Raw genomic sequence first — 17,905 nt, 5'->3', positions numbered from 1 at the left:
CCATGTAGTGGTTTTCCCATCCAAGCTTGCATTTTTTCTTGCTCGGTGCGATGGTGTATGGAGCTTCTGTAGTTTAAGTGGTGTTGAGTCGTCTGCTTCACATACCGCACGGTGAATGTGTGATGTTTCAGCCTTTCTTAAGAAAAAGGAACGCAAGTTTCTAATTTGCGGCCGTTTTACTCCATCCTATAATACCAAATAATGAATTATTATTATTATTATTATTATTATTATTATTATTATTATTATTATTATTATTATTATTATTATTATTATTATTATTATTATTATTATTATTATTATTATTATTATTATTATTATTATTATAACGAATGGGCCATCTAGCGTTTGGAATTTAACCAGCTGTTATTTCAACTACAGCCACTCAAATGTCAGAATGTTAATGTTAAAAATATAGTCAAACGTTGTACATATTAAGGAAATGGGAGGATATAGTCTCAAACAAAATTGGGAAATAAGGAAAACTTTTTAATAATGGAAAAACAATTTGACAGAAGTGATTGGCCTTCAAGTGAGTTTGTTGATTATGTTGATTACTAGTAAATAAAACAACGCATTCCCGCTTTCGTCCGGTATGCACAGCCGAAAACGTTGCTGCTTTTGCTTAAAATGTGCGTAAACGTCCATCCACCTCAATTCGCCACCGTTCTCAGAAATTCAATATTCTTCATTTCTCGCACTTCCCTGAGAATTTTACGTGAAGACCTAGGTATGAAGGTCAACAAAATCCAATTGGTATAAGAACTGAAGCGTCATGACCATGGCACGTTTTCGGTTTCCCGAATTCCGAAGATAATCATTTTTACAGAAAAATAATCTGTTGGAGTTTGCTTGTTCCAACATACCATAGCGCTTTCCTACTCTGAGTAAAGACCCTCTTAATTTTTATGAGGGATTTGACTGTATCACATTCGCTTGGTTCACCCAATAGCCTTTGGAAAATAATAGATAGTGCCCGGTGTTATGAACACTCGTATTTGATAACATTACTACGTAAAATTTACGTATATATTAAAATACTTGAAACATTAAACTCTTAAAAGGATTAGCAGAAAATAAAAGACTTGAAAAAATACTGTCTTTATAAATATATATTGAATATAAAATTTATAAACGTGGACAAAAAAGGTAGAAAAAACTAAAAACATTACTGACATATTTTAATTTGAAGCTCTTCACAAATCGGTTTTTTGCATTAGAGATAGTAGGTAACTGTCATACGTCTCTTAGCTAAAGGACAAGTTGAACAATTTTTTCTCTTTGGTTATCCTCTGCAATAGGTTCTATTTTTTTCTTGTTCCAAAACTTTTTCAATTGTTCTCTTTAAGCTTCGATTAATGTTGGGTGTACTTTGCAACCGAAATATTTCTTGTGACTTATGAAGTTCAGTCATATATAAGTTTGACTACATAATGGTATTTCCCCCTTGCCAAATAATATTCTGAAAATATATTACATACGAGTTAATACATGCCATGTTAATCATGTTATAAAAACAAAAACTCAAAGGTCATCGTCTAGTTTTACGGTTAGCGCACATATTTTGGCACATTTAATCAAAGGTATCAACTGACCCTTTAGTTGAGTTTTATGTTTCTATAATATATAACTTTTTTGAATCAGGTTTAATTTTTCCAATGGTAGTATGCATTCTGGAAATAAGATTTACTGTTTTATTTTTCTTTGCTTTATATGAAACTAATGGTGCCCACTATCGTAAGACTAAATGGTTTTGCTACAAACCGATCTACTAATGGCACAGACGTAAACCAATTATCCATGGTACTTTTGTGTAGTTCCATGAATAGGCTTCGTAAGCTGCTCCACAAAAAAAATCAACTAATGGTTTACCATATGTATTTGTTGATTTACCCAGATATGGTGAGATGTTGATTAAATATTTGGTCGCCTTATCACAAAGCATTACAATTTTTAGACCATACTTTGACAGTTTATTTGAAATGTACATGCTGAAAGGACATTTTCCTCTAAACCCTACTAATTGTACGTGCCTGGTTTGTAACTTCTTTTACGCAGTCTATGCAGTTGAACAAAGCAAACTTTTGTTGATAAGTGGTTGTATTTTAAAGCAGCAGCAAGTATGTATGGACCCAAAAGCGATTTAAGTTCCACCAGATTTGTTTCAGATACAGTTTTTGATGCCACTTTATAATTTTTATTTTGTCTTATAATTACCTGATTTGTGTAAAATAAGACTTTGTTTAAAAGTGTATCAGGGAAAAATCACTGAAAGTGTGTTGTAGCAATTCCTCAGCCTCTTGTGTTAGATGTGGTCTCACATGAACAATATTTATGGATGGTATTTTTCGTCTCTTTTTAGGTTAAGTTTTCCACATACAACCATTTTTGCCTAGTAAATTTTTAACCTGTGGAACAACTATGCAGTCTAGAGTGAGTAACTTCATCAGGCGTTACTAGGTTATCCTAAAATAGGCATTACAATATATGTGTATATATATTAAAAAGCAAAAAACAAACTTACCGAAGTACTTGGGGTAGACAACCTAGCTTGAACAATATTAGAGTTTTGACGTCTTTTAGAAATTTGAAAAGTACCTGGCTAACAAAAGGTGTTTTTTAAGTCATTTCAAACGTTTCCTCAATGTCCTTCTCATCAGGAACAAAATTAGGATCGGCTACGCTATCGTCAGAGTCACTACTCCGGTACAACAGCTCTTCCAGGTTGTTTATCTGTTAAACTTTTCTGAGATATTTTTTGGTAATCTAATACTGCTTATCACTATTACCACGTCAAAATTACGTCATAAATAAAATACGGTTAATACTATTGCTACGTAAAAAATACGAGTCGGCTTTTAGAAATTCGGCTTCAACCAATACTGTAAATACTCAGATCAAACTAGTTTAGGCGTGTCATACTCCTGATAGACCGCTCAGAGCACTACTGAGGTAGGTGGGAGAAGGTAATAAAATTGAAGTGACACGCTAAACAGTGCTGTCCGCACGTAAATATTACGTACAATAGCATTCCAGGGTTAATGGACCTTACAACAAAAACACTTGGAATTACATAATCTTAGTATACAAAAAAATATGACTCAAAACCCGGAGGAGGCAGCACACTTTTTCGTATCGGGTGTTGAAAAAAAAGAATAGACTATTGTAAGGCTAGTTATGGCAGCCACATGAACGTATTTCCAATAAAACCAAATTTTGAAAGAAATATTTACTTAAAATCTTAAATGGCCTTCCTTGAACATAAAACATTTCCAGAATTTTCCAGAGAAACCGATAATGTAAAAAGGCAAATATACAGCAGGTTCCATGAACAAAACGTCTTCTGTACCGGTAATTAAAAAAAAAACGTGCTTGGGATATGTTATTAAAAAGGGAATATTTCACCTTATCGAATCATATAATAAAATATACAGGGTGCCATTTAAATTGTTGACTTAGGTCAATTTCAAGTAAAACGGAAAGTATTTAATTCTTGCTTAAAAATACATTTTGTTTTGCGCACTAAATGATAATAATAATCATTACCGTGATAATAACCAATAATGATGTAATGAGTATAACATTTTTTACTAATAATGGGTAATTATATAAGATTGCAATAGAAATCAATGGTTTAAAACAAGGTTTCGCTTCGCGGGTTCAAATTCTTTAAATTGGAACAACATAAATGATTCAATTTTACTCGTTTAAAGCTTAAATGTATTTTGTAATTTAAGGTATCTAAAGTACAGCGTAGTAAAAGATTTCCACATTTCCAAAGAATTTTATGAAGTTTTACCCCTCTTAGAGACTTTAAATAGGTTTGAGCGTCTAAAGAGTTTAATGCATCTCAAACATTTAAAAAGTAATAAAAAGTTGATGGTATTTTAAGATATTTGGAGGGTTTAGGCGTCTTGTCAAGACTACATAAATAATAAGCTTAGACTATTAGTAGTAGTCTTATTATAGTCCTTTATATTAAAAACTTTCGGTAAAATTTTTCTCTTAAGATTTTTAAGAGGTGTAAAATAGTTTAAAGTGATCACACTCATGCTATATGAATGATAGACTTAAGCTTGATAGGCCCCTTTTTTTCGGAAAAAATCCAGCTTATAATTTTCTTTTTTAAATTTTCGAACTGTTAAAGTTTTAACGGATAAAAATTGTAATTGTTCTCCAAAAAAAACATTGACATTTAAAAAAACCAAATATTGACAATTCTTCTTGACGTGAAGATTTCAACTTTTTTACTTTCTTGTTATGAATCAAATGTATCCTGGAGCAGAACTCGATAATCCAAAATTCAAGCCTGCATAATGTTTCACGGTACCATGTTTGGCGGTTTCTTACTCCTCTTGACAAATGATACATGAATATATTACTGTAAATAAACATAGTTTTACATCGGGCCATAAAGGATCTATATCCTGCATTGGAATAAGACTCATTACATATAAAAAGGTTAATTACAAACGCAGTTTCGGTATCAAGCTATTCGGTATAAATCGGTATAAAACTAAGAAAAAAAAAACAGTAATATTATTATTAGAATTTAAATAATTTTTTATTAAATTAGAATCACAAGTTAAAAATTCTGACACACTTGGCATTTAAAAATCTCCTTACAACACCCTTAAGCCTATTTAGCGGTAATTTACAAATTTCTGTGGGTAATCTAATTGTAAAGGTGGGTACATAGTGGAGCGTTGTACTCAAAGTAGTTCTTATTCTAAGAAAGTACACACAAAGATCAGTTTAGCTCTTAGTGAGCTGATCATAGGGCTCCTCAACAATCTTATATTGACTCTCATTTCTAAAAGTACACAGAAGTGATTCACAGATATACTGTGATAGAATATTGTAAGTATTTTAAAATGGCGAAATCCAGCTTTTGCATAATCTCTGTAGGCAACTCCAGCAATAACTCGCAACCAAACAGCCTTGTCCAAATTCAGAACGGAGGCCCTTCTGAAGTAAACCATATGCACAAGCTGAATGTACAAGAGAATGGTAGCCTACCAATACAACCCTCTGCTCAAGTCTGACTTACACTTCTCAGAACAAATACCACTTGATGCAGCCCTTTTACAAATAAGACATAAATGTTTTTCAAAACTTACTTTTTGGTCCAACTTATTCCTATAAACTTTATTTTGTCAGGATAACTTACAGAGTCAGTGTGACTTAATGTAAAAATCATTTCTTTAGTTTCATTTAAATTAAGGTTATTACGATTTGCACTAAACCAATCACTCACAGAGTTTATACAATCAAGCAACCTTCTTTTGTGACTCCGAGGTCATTACCATGAAACTGGTATCATCTTCATAGATATTCAAAAATCATTTTGGCATAGCTATTGTTATATTATTTATATACATTAAAAATAATAAAGGATCCAACATGAAACCCTGTGGTGCTCCATGTATCACCAATTTAATTTCTGAGAGCTTAGACTAATAAAGAGGTTGCTTACCTGCTATTTGTTGGTTCTATTTGTTGGTATTTGGAGGTATCTCTCAAGTAACTTTAAACGACCGTAGAAAAAAGCAGGTAACTTAGGATGCAATATATAATCAAACACTTTGGAAAGATCACAGAAAGCTGAACCACAAAAGGTTTTTTCCATAAACAAGCAATGACTAGAACCAAGAAAGCCTGATCCTGCACAGCTTATTTTCTGTGATTTTTAAGGTTGTCAGGTGTTTAATTTGCCGACAAGCAGCAGAGCGGCTTTTATTTTTACTACCTTCCGATTATGGTTCATTGGCGAATTTGCCCATGTATGTTTTTAAAAGCTTTTCGCATTTGTCAAAATCTAATGTTTTTTTGCTAATCAACGAGATTAAAAATAAAGAACAACGGTATTACAACAATATACACACATTTAAAGGTCTCATTTGTGGTTAAAAACCCATTGTAATGGTTCTGTTCAAGTCAAAGAAGAAAAGCCATGTTGTAAAATGTAATTAACAATATCGCCTATATTGTTAATTACATTTTCCGATATTATATCGGATTTACTATCTGTACTAACAGTTTGTTTTTCTGCATCAGTTCCGTTATTGTCATTTTTCTCGGAATTTTCACTTATATTTTTTTTTCTCAAACTTACCGGGTCGTCGTTTATCGTGCCCTGATGTAAGTTTTGATTTTTTACCTCGGATTTGTCATTTACCGTTCTATGTTCTATTTGCACCAAATATGTCCTTATTATCTATATTTTCCTTTCGAAAATTACAGAAAAAGCTACCACTACCACTAAAATACACACAATTATTAAATTATAGTTCTTTAATTCAAATAATTGTCTTGATAAAACCCAAATCGAAACAAATCAATACGAAAATTTACGGATCAAAATCGATAAATTTGGCGCGTTTTAAACCGAAATTAAAAAATCCACAAGAAAAATGACAGATGTCGTAAATTAAATTTCATTACCTAATGTTAAATGTCACTGCCAGAAAGAAATATTAATCTACAACTCCCCCGGCAAATCAGCATTTGCCGTGTCTGCCATATAAATGCACGCAATTTAACATGTATGTTGGCGACTGCCCTTTAATATTGCGCGTTTACTTCAATTGTTCTTCCGTCGAACTTAATAAATATACCTGGACTGCCAATTCAACGAAAAGTAAATGACTACTAGGATGCCGACATTTTGCGTGATTATGTCCTTTTGATGTTGGCCACTCTGACAAATTTCAGTTGTACCAATTGTAGGGTAACAAAACAATTAAGGTTTTTGAGCGGTTATGTTTACAAATATGTGGCTATTGCGGTCAGCAAATAAGGCACACTTGTTTAGGAACTTAATTTATTATCCTTAAATAACCTAATTGCACTTAAAACTATCTTAAATTATTAAAAAGAACACGAGTAATGTTCGACACGTGTCGTCGGTCGGAATGCGCGGGAGAACTTGCCGTCTACCGTCACTTGTCATCCGTCTACCTCTGACAAGACAGATAACAGCTGGTTGTTGCCGGACTTCTGCAGCCAATCAGATTTGGGGCGAATTAACCTGTTATGTATATTCGCCACAGGGATCCCCTCCAGTGAGGAACCCGCTAGTTGCGAGCGATTCTGTTGACATGCATTGAGCTGCATTCGGTTAGCGTATGAATGTTCTTCCAAGAGACGATGAGCTGCTGGAACATATGCGGGTTTTAGGCGATCCATGGACACTCGTTGGGAGACACTCTGGACATCAAGTGTTAGGAACTTATCGTGTCGTTGCAATACAGGGTGTCCATTTATAAACTGACACATTTTAACTGCTTATAAGTCGAGAACGAAAAATAAAAACAATGTGCGGTTTTCACAGAACTTCATCAATATTTTTAAAGTTTTTTTTGACAGTGTTGTCAAGTTTCAAAATTTACCTGAAATAGGAGGAAAAAAAATTATGATTTTCAAAGGCCGATTTCTCAAAAATTTTAAATGTAACACCCTGTACTTTTTAATTTTACATTAAAGTCTGTTAAATCCCCTTTCCGAAAATGTATAAATTGTCTTAAATTCATTATTTTTTTTTATAATTAAGTTTAAACTCTACAAAATTCAAACTTTCCAAAAAATAAAAAATCGCGCCCTTGAAAAAAGATATTTAATGTGCAAAACACTACTAGATCTTTTTAGAAATGAGCCGAATACCAATTTAATAATGTCTGATGAGGCAACATTTTACATCAGTGGTCGAGTAAATAAGCATAACTGCCGAATTTGGGGAAATGAAAATCCTCGAGAGTTTAACAAATTTGAAAAAGATTCTCCTAAGCTGAACGTTTGGTGTGCAGTATCGAAATTTAAAATTTATGGGCCATTTTTTTTCAAGAAGCAACAGTAAATAGAAACAATTACACCGATATGTTGGAAATATTTTTTTATCCTCAACTTCAGCAGGATGGAATTTTAGACACGGTCTACTTCCAGCAAGACGGTGCACCACCACACATCTCCAGGGTCGCAAGGGATTCCTTAGATATTACTTTTAGAAACAGATGGATAGGGCGAGCAGGTCCAATCGAGTGGGCACCTTATTCTCCCGATCTAACCATTCCAGATTCTTGTATATGGGGATATTTAAAAGATGTTGCTACAATCCAAACCCAAGAAATTTGAATGAACTGCGCAACAACATAGTAAACGTTTTTAACCAAATTACACCGCGAATGCTACAAAACGCCTTCGGCAACTTATTTCTCCGTTTACATTTGTGTTCCGAGCAAAATCGGGGTCATATTCAGCAGCTAATTTATTAGTTACAAATTAAAATTAATTTCTTCAATTGTTTGTTGTTAAAATTGTTATAAATAATTGTAATTTAATCCATAGAATAAATACTTTTTATAGACATGGCAATAGCGCAAATTATTAAATTATGATCATGCTAAAGCGATACATAGGCAATTACCAGAAAATGTTCATCAATCACCGAATATGTATTCTAGGAAAATTTTCAAAAAGGTGTCATTTACTAAAATTAGCTCTGTAAAAAAAAATAATGAAAAAATAAGACAATTTATACATTTTCGGAAAGGGGATTTAACAGGCTTTAATGTGAAATTAAAAAGTACGGGGTGTTACATTGAAAATTTTTGAGAAATCGGCCTTTGAAAATCTTCAATTTTTTTCTCCTATTTCAGGTAAATTTTGAAACTTGGCAACACTGTCAAAAAAAAACTTTAAAAATATTGATGAAGTTCTGTGAAAACCGCACATTGTTGTCATTTTTCGTTCTCGACTTATAAGCAGTTAAACTGTGTCAGTTTATAAATGGACACCCTGTACTTTGTACGGACCACTGTATGGAGCTGTTAGCGGTGGCTTCACTTTGTCGTTGCGAATAAACGTGCGAGTTGAGTGGTTGCTGGTTGGTACCGGTCGTAATGTTCCCATAATCTCGCGGAGCCGCTGGACCAATCGGTGTTGATCAGGAGCGGCGGCACTAGGGGCCAACAGCTGGCCGGGGAGGCGAACTGGTGTACCATACACCAACTCAGAGGCTGTGCATGAGATGTCTGGCTTAAAGGTGTTGCGTAAGCTAAGCATCACCAGAGGCAAAGCTTCGGTCCAGGACACAACGTCCGCAGCAATAAGGGCAGCTTTTAGAGTCCGATGGAAACGTTCAATACACCCATTCGACTGTGGGTGATAGGGGGTCGTCTTGATGTGCTGTACCCCCAGCATTGTATTGAGCTGGCGGAATAACTGGCACCCAAATTGTCTTTCTCGGTCGGTAGTTATGGTACCTGGAACACCAAAGCGAGATATCCATCCTTCAAGGATTTTTACTGCCACAATCTCAGCAGTTATCTCGGAGATAGGTATGGCTTCAGGCCACCTTGTGAATCGATCAATGAGGTACCGGAATTCTTGGCTAGGCGGAAGTGGTCCTACAATGTCAACATGAATATGGGCGAATCGTTCGTCTGGCATACCCAGTGACGACACAGGTGTAATGGTGTGGCGCCCAACCTTGGCGCGTTCGCATTAGAGGCACTCTCTAGACCACTGTTTGACTTGGTGGTTCATGGTATGCCACACAAAGCGTTCTGCGATGAGTCGCAGCGTAGCTGAGTTTCCTGGATGCGACTGGCTATGGAATTTCAGGAAGACATCTCGCTGAAAGGTAGCGGGTACATTTAGTTAAGAATTTAAGATTGTTGCGTTAGATCTGTGATTTTTCTTGCTCCTACTTTAAGAATTTCGTTAAAATTTATGAAAGAAAGTAATCCTCACCTAAAATAAGAGAAAGTTTCAATTAACTTGGGACAGATGCATGCAGTTTAAAATATTTGTTTTATTATTCTGATAATCTTAAATCTTATAAATCCTAATACCATGAAGATGAAGGTCATCATTTCAATTTTTGCTTGCATTTACTTAACAAGTTCAGTTAAAAACACTTTTATTTTCTTTCAATTTTCAGGTTTATATAGTAAAAATAAACAACTCTATATTATTCTCATCATCATAAACACAGACAGACAATTCACAATAATTCGGTTTTAAGAAACAGTGAGCTAAATACGCTTAAATAAGAATAAAGATACATTATCCACGTATGAAATAAAGCTAAAAACTAGGCAATCCGCTATACTCACACGTCAAACGTCAGCGTCGTCAACTTCATTACCATTATTTAATATATTTTTTGTTGGCAACACTGAAAATATTCAGAGTGACCAACATCAAAAGGACACAACCACTATAAAAATGGCGGCCACCAGGCAATGGTCATTTTTGGGTATCGTGGCCATATGCATTAGCAGTCCAGGTATATTTGAATCGATGTAAGCAGAAAGGGCACATGTCAAAAAACACATTTTTGGGAAATCGATAAAAACTGTTTTTTCATCAAATTAAGTAAAATTATTAACATTTATTGTTATAATTGATTAGCACGATTTGTCTTTTTGGAAATAATGCTATTTAGTAAATTTAAAAAATATTTATTTTTTTTAATACAGCTTTAGTTATGTTAAGTACAAGTCAAAAATAAACAGCTAATTTCAATAGAATAGTACAATGTTTTGGAAAAACTAATCTTCGGATCACTCATTGATTGTAGGCCACTGAAGAATAGCATCAAAATATGGTTTGTGTTCTTCTGCAACAAAAGCAGTGCATTTCCTCATATACTCCATTTTATTGACCTTAATAGGCACTTTTCCTAAGGGATGCGCAAGGCTCGTTGGCAAAGTTGGGCAGGCTATTCCAGGTTGTGATAAATTAAATGTATGTGACACCAAACCGTCAGTAAAAGGATAGGCTTGAGCAGGGCCTTTTTGTTGGGATGTGTATTTAAAACATGAAAAGGTGCTTATTTGAAAGTTGACCTTTTCGTTACGAGGAAAATGTTTTGTTTCTGCAGAGACACAGGTTTTTTTATAAAATTTTCCCCACCAGTTTTTGAAATTTAATACGTCACTTGTTGCAACCTCTTGGACTGAAAATTTTGTATTATTTTTTATACTGGTAATAATAATCGTGGAGATCTCGTGAATGGTGCATATTCTATTATGTTTCCGTAAATTTTTTTTCACCAACGCGAAGTCCCTGTCACACGGGAGAAATGAATGCCCCCTAACTGGGAAACAGTGCCAAATCATGCTAAATTTACCAGAATCTGTGAGAGCCAAAAGCATCCTGACCATAATATGATTCTTGTCTTGGCCCCAGCAGTTATCACTGTAAAGATGAAGCTCCGATTGATTTTCCTTGAATTCATTAAGATATTCGAAAACAAACGTACAAATTTCGTCAGCTGTTTTCTTTACCTGTCCCTCGTGGTAAACGTACATCCTGGATTTATTTGTCTTAAGATTGTGAATACAAAATACGGACACAGTAAGCTGCTGGTAGTAAAATACCTCACCCACAATACTGGTAACTGGACATTTTGCATAAAATCGAAGGCCAATGACAGAACTTGGTCTTTAATTTCCTTTTCTTCAATATCTTTGGTTATTTTTGAATAACATTTTTTAGCCCTTCGTTTGTGAACTATCAATTCTGCGACGGCATTACGCTTGGCCGTGTCGTTCAAATTTTGGTCTTTTATTTTGTTATTTAGTAATTCACAAGTCGAACAAACATCAACTTGTGGTCTACCGAAAAAAAATTTCACAGAAAAAGCATCTATAAAATGAAAAGCTTACCTTTTGGTTTGGATACTTCTCTAGGTAAGGCTAATGCATTTTTGTCAAATTTAGCTGGCTATTCAAATAATGTTTTTCATGTCCTAAATAGTGGCTGATTTTTGTAGGAAATGATTGTATGTGTTCTTTTACACAATTCCGAATTTCTTCTGAGAAAGTATATGCACTTGTCATTTTTCCGCGTAAGTCATTCGGTGACTTGCCTTGTGAGGATAAGGTGTTAATACTCCTGATGCGTTTGTACGTGATAGCATATAAATTCAAAAATGCTTTAACGCGAATCTCTACTTTGGGACTTCCTTCAAATGAGTAGTACTTGGGTTTATTTTTGTCACCTGGTCAAGGACGCCGCTGCTTTACTTCCATCATATTCACAAGACCCTGTAGAAAAATGTCTTGTTCGTTTTTAGAGCTTAAAGTATAAAATCGTTGAAAAATCGCCAATCTATCTGTATCAGAGAACTTTTCAGAGCATTTCATTCTACAACTAAATAATGAAATTAACTGATGTGCCAAAAATACTATAAAAGAACTTACCTGCAAAGGACTCTATTATTAATTTTTTTCTCACAAACGTCTCTTCCTTTACTGTTTTTATAACTTTGACTTTTAACTAATGACTTTCCTTCCAATCTTGCCTTTTTCTGTATGTTGCGAGCATACTTAGAAGGCTCTGCTTTTCGTCTTTTATTAGGTGCTAATTCAGAATTGTCATCCATGTCAAATGAAACTAAAACCACGTGCAACTGTCCCCGAAGCAACCAACAGATTAACTGAAGTCGAATTTTTGCTGATGATGTAAAACGCACGACAAACACATGTTGACCCCACTATTTGAAACACTAACATTTCGCATAAACGGCACATGTCACTGACGTGTGTCTTTTATGCATAACGCTAGCATTATTACCCGACATTTCTAAGACATCAGGGATGCGGATTTGTGCGCCTTATGCATAATCCGTTGCGTCTACCATAGGAGAACACATTTTAGGTATAATGGCAATTTGTCAAAATATTGACTTGTGCCCTTTCTGCTTACACCGGTTCATTTATTAAGTTCTTCGTGAACTCGGATCACAGCGTAAATGATAGGGGCCTTATACCTTGCCATTACACAATTCCAGATTTTTAAATAGAAGATTTTTTATAGGAATTTATAGACAAATGATTATTATATCATAAATGTAAATGTAAAAAATATTTAGCTTTTTATTTAAAAATGCAATAACTCAATTTATGATGGCTGTATTTACTCAATTACATACTAGTTATTTCATTTATTAAACTTGAGGATTATTATTTATTGAAACTGTCGTCCCTGAAAAGCCGCCACTGAGTTTTTTACGTTACCTTTTTCATTTTCAGCTAAAGACAGCGAGAAATCTTAACGAATACAAAAAGCTTGACGTGAACCCTGACTTTGCCGAAACTGTGGAATTATGTTTTCAAAATGGACCCCCCAAGCTGCAGGGCCTCGCGAAAAGCATGAAGCGAATGGTAAACATCTTCCTCTGCATCACACAGCTGGGCTTTTGTTGCGTGTATTTTGTTTTCATTTCGAACAACATTCAGCAGGTACGTAAATTACCATATTTTAATTTTGAAGTCACACTTTTCACGCTAAAAACGTGTATAACATGTTACAATTTCCTTTTAGGTGCTAGAAGTCCACGGTTTTGACCTGGACGTCCATTTGCACATGGCAATAATTCTATTACCGATCCTCCTGACTGCTTTGATAAGAAACTTAAAGTATTTGGCACCATTTTCCGCTATAGCGAACGTTTTAATGCTTGTTGGAATTGTTATAGTCTTGTATTATATGTTTCAAGACTTACCTCCCATATCAGACCGTGTTTATATAGCCAATTATCAACAGTTGCCGCTGTTCTTTGGCACTGCAATCTATGCTTTTGAAGGAATTGGATTGGTAAGTTTTAGAAATGTTAAAAAGTTCTCAGATAGCTTAATGAAGAATAATATCGAATAGCGGAGGATATACTTTTTATACAGGGTGTAAATAAATAGATAAAAACTTTATATGAACGTATGTCCTAAAAGTCCTAAAAACTTTGAGATACTGAGTGGTAAAGATTGAAGAAAAGTATAAGTTTTTTACAATACCTGTGAAACCCCTGTAAGATATTTTAGTAATATTTTCTATGCATCAAAAGGTATTTTCTGAGGCTCTCTAATTTTTTAATTTTTTATCACAGACGTTCGTGCAAGGTTTAAGGTAAATATTTTTGATGAAAAACATGGCACTACTGTTTACTTAAGATTTTTACCTTTTTTGCCTTTACTTAACCTTTCAAATAATGTATTAACCTATTAATCTGTTAAATGTCTGCTGATAATTGTTGGTTGATTGTCAGTTGCCTCCTTTAAAGTAGTAACTTTTTTGTGTAATTTTGATTCATTTGATTAAAATTGGATATTATTTAAATACAGAAATACTGATATGCATTTTGTTTATGGTCTTGCTAACGGAAATTCATTGCAAGCATCTAGAATGTACGCTGAAATGTACCCTCAATGAATGGCACCTCATCATACATTACTTGCACGCCTTCATCAAAGACTACAAGAAACTGGAACTTTTCAACCAAGGAAGCATGCTTGTACTTAATTTACTTGACACTAATACTAGAAAAATTGGTCTGCAGCTACAATATGTCAATCCTATGACGGTATGGACTATTTTCAAGGATCAGTTATTATATCCATATCACGTACAACGAGTCCAGGCTCTATTGCCACGAGATTTTCCTAGGCGTCTTCAATCTTCACTCGTTAGATGTTAGAAGTCTAATTTTTTAATTTTTCGTCTAAAAAAACGAAGCTAACATAGAGGCAATCATTAACTACCATAATAACCACATTTGGGAAGATGAAAATCCCGATGCCATAGTTGAAGCTCATCACCAACAACAATTTTCTTTATATGTATTGGTTGGAATCATTGGTGACCACCTTATTAACCCACATTTTCTACCACAGAGATTGAATGGGGAAATATACGCTCGTTTTCTCCAAGACATACTTCCAGGACTTCTTGAGGCGGAACCCCTAGATGTTAGAAGAGTAATGTGGTTTATGCACGATGAGGTTCCTGCTCATTTTAGTTTATTAGCACGTCGTTATTTAGACGAAACATATCAAAATCGTTGGATAGGCCGAGTCGATCCTAACAATATTTTTCTTAAGAAACATATATTTTTCATCAATCTTTACCACTCGGTATCTCAAAAGGACTTTTAGTACATACGTTCATATAAAAAGTTTTTTTCTTAAAATTTACCCAACATGAAAAAATATAAAAAATTAATATAATTAAATATTTCGATGTACAGTTTAGTGACGTAGCCAGAAATTTTAGGAATGCTGTCGGAGATATGACCCAAACTAGTTTATCTCATTTGAAAGTAATCACGCGCTTTAAAGTCCGATATTTAAAACAATTTTACTATAAAATTGGGTGACAACATGGAAAATTTTGTACTATTTAAAAATGTATGCTAAAAACAGTTTGTGCATGGCCAGAGGCGTCGCACCACCACTTTCCACGCAATTCCCTTTTCATTGTCATAATTATTATCGCGTGTCAATTGCAACACTTAGAAATTTCCTTTTTTAATTCATTTTTAATATCAAATTGGGTGACAAATAATTCTAAATATTAAAAGAGTTTGTACTAAAAACTAAAGAAACCTGATGCACGGCTAGAAGCCTTAAGAGGCATCTCCTAAGAATGTATACAGGGTGATTCAAAACTGTACATTGAAAACGGAACGTACCATTTTTCGGAAAATTTGGTATCCATGGTAAGATCCAATGCTCTATTGGTCTATTATAGAAAAAGTATATATTGTATACAGGGTGTCCGAAAAGTCAACGATAATACTAAAGGGGCTGATGGAGCAACCCATAAGCACCCAGAAAAACATAAAATGACCTTAGTAAAAAATCGATGGTTTTCGAGATATTGGCACTTTAGTGAAAGTCACCAATATCCTACTCTTGGATGAGATTTTCGATTGTCACGCCTTAAAAATAGATATTTTTTAGAATCTCTTTTTAGCTATGCAACACTGAATATCCATTTTACTGATCAAAGACAAACATTAAACTAAACGGCCAAAAAATTAAATAAGAAATCTTATCTAAAATAAAGTATTACTTATTTTTATTTTTTTAACTTTGGAATTTGACCGCTCATACTGGACCAAAAAAATTGTACGGCAACCTGGCTAATACCTTAAAAACTTTGCTCATTTAATCTACTTTTTAAAATTACCTAAATGTTTTTTTAACAGTATTTTTTATTGTGTTATAGTAAAAAATAACCCTAATTCACCTTATGATATCATTGTAAAAAAATTAAACAAATTTTTAAGTTATGTTTAGAATGTTTTTATTTAACTTAAAAATTAAAAAAATCAAGAGCAAAGGTAATTCTTATCACCATAGCAATAAACAACAAACATTTTTGGAATTTAGTTTGTTTACAGTATTCCGTGAACTAACTACTTTTTTGCTTGTATCCTAACGTTTCTGTTACCTTTTGCTTTGGATTTGTTTTTCAGTTCATTTTCCTGTGGACTGTGTTTTTTAAGCTGTTTGTTTTATTGATTAATCATTTATTATGAACTTGCCGTATACCGCCCAAAAATATGCAAACATGCATCTCATTTATGGTGAATGCACAGGAAATGCTCTAGCAGCATCTAATCTTTATCAAGAAAGATATCCGAATTTGGCCCGATATCCTGACTATCGTGTATTTATTAATGTTCACCGCTCACATTCCGAAGGCAGAATGCCTCATGCTCCTGTTCGAGAGGGAAGACCTCGTATTGATTATGTTGATCAAGTTTTAGAAGAAATTGAAAATGATCCGACTACTTCGGCACGAGCAATCGAAAGAAGAACAGGGATACCGAAATCGGTAGTAACCGACATCACTAGGCGATTTTAATATCACCTTTATCATGTTTAACGAGTGCAAAGCCTACTGCCTCGAGACTACGAACCACGCCTACAATTTTGCCGCAGAATGTTGCAAAAAAATCAAGAGGATCCGAATTTTTTAAACGCAGATCTTTGTTTAATAGACTGGCTAAAAAAAAAGAGAGAAGGCTGAGTTCTGAAAGTGTTTAAAATGTTTTGTAAGATGCTTGAATTTTAGTTCGCGGTCAATTTTTTGATATTATTTTCTTTCTAAAAATGGACATTTTCGAAAGAAAAATAAAAAATTATGTAAACACCCTTCTGTCCTTCTCCAATTCTTCCTTGTTTTTTCCCAGGCCCAATTATTAAGTGCCTGGAAGATTTGTTTTTTACTAAGACCGAGACAAGGTTTGGGGCCTACGAAGGGGTTAACGGAACCTTGTCTTGCCAGTTCGTCGGCCCGCTCATTGACCTCAACACCTTGGTGTCCTGGGACCCACCTCAGTCTCACTTCCTTGTGTGCTGCAAGCCTTTCCAATGCGTCTCTGCATTCCTGGACTAGCGCTGAGCTTGACTATCGGAGGGCAGCTTGACTATCGGAGTAGATGCAAATCCCCCCGTCACCTTCCAATGCCTCTCATTTATTCGCTATAGAATAGCAAACACCTCCGCTTGGAAAACTGTGGTGTGTTTCCCTAGCGGGAAGCATTCCCCTGTGTTCGTTTCCATCCTGTACACTCCGGCTCCGGCTAAATTGGTGCTTTTCATCCATGATCGATCCGTGTACCAGGCCTGAAAACCACTTGGCTCTTTAACTTGGTTCGCCGACCATTCTTCCCTTGTCGGGATTTCGACTTGAAAACCCTTCTTTAACCTTAGTTTGCCACTTTCTGTAGTGCATCTGGATGTCAGAATTGGTATGTTCTTACACATCCTAAGAGCAATCGTCATATGGCCTTGTCCTAAGTGGGGTTTTACGTATATTTAAAATGATTTCATAAATAAATTATATAAAATTTTGCCATTTAAACATGTACATCATGAGACAATAAATACGACATAGGCGCACGGACCATTTAGTGCGGCATTTGCGACACATCGAAGATTCTAATAGATCTCTGAACTGGACTTTAAGAAAATATCGGTATTTACTTATCAAAAGATCGGCTTTAATCGCCTTTTTCATATGATGCGGTACGGCACAATAAACGGAACAAGTATTTATCATTGTAATAGTTCACAAAAACACTCAAATGAGAAATTTTTTCTTTTTTAACCAA

General features: G+C 34.5%; 1 protein-coding gene and 1 long non-coding RNA gene across 2 annotated transcripts in view; one reads left to right on the top strand and one right to left on the bottom strand.

Annotated features, from left to right (window-relative positions):
- LOC126750270 (proton-coupled amino acid transporter-like protein CG1139) overlaps positions 1 to 17,905 on the top strand; it is a 55,410-nt gene that overhangs the window by 35,612 nt on the left and 1,893 nt on the right. The window contains exons 5-6 of the mRNA XM_050459842.1: positions 13,041 to 13,250; positions 13,333 to 13,605. Of these exons, the coding sequence (XP_050315799.1) occupies positions 13,041 to 13,250; positions 13,333 to 13,605 (483 nt within the window). The remainder of the gene's footprint in view (positions 1 to 13,040; positions 13,251 to 13,332; positions 13,606 to 17,905) is intronic.
- Positions 1,327 to 2,640, bottom strand: LOC126750342 (uncharacterized). The gene is made up of 3 exons (XR_007665689.1): positions 2,525 to 2,640; positions 2,218 to 2,466; positions 1,327 to 1,462 (listed from the first exon to the last, which is right to left on the bottom strand). It is a non-coding gene; the product is annotated as an uncharacterized LOC126750342 (long non-coding RNA).

This window comes from Anthonomus grandis, chromosome 1 (assembly GCF_022605725.1).
Source record: "Anthonomus grandis grandis chromosome 1, icAntGran1.3, whole genome shotgun sequence".
In the NCBI taxonomy this organism is placed as follows: Eukaryota; Metazoa; Arthropoda; class Insecta; order Coleoptera; family Curculionidae; genus Anthonomus; species Anthonomus grandis.
This window is presented reverse-complemented; position numbering and strand designations above follow the sequence as displayed.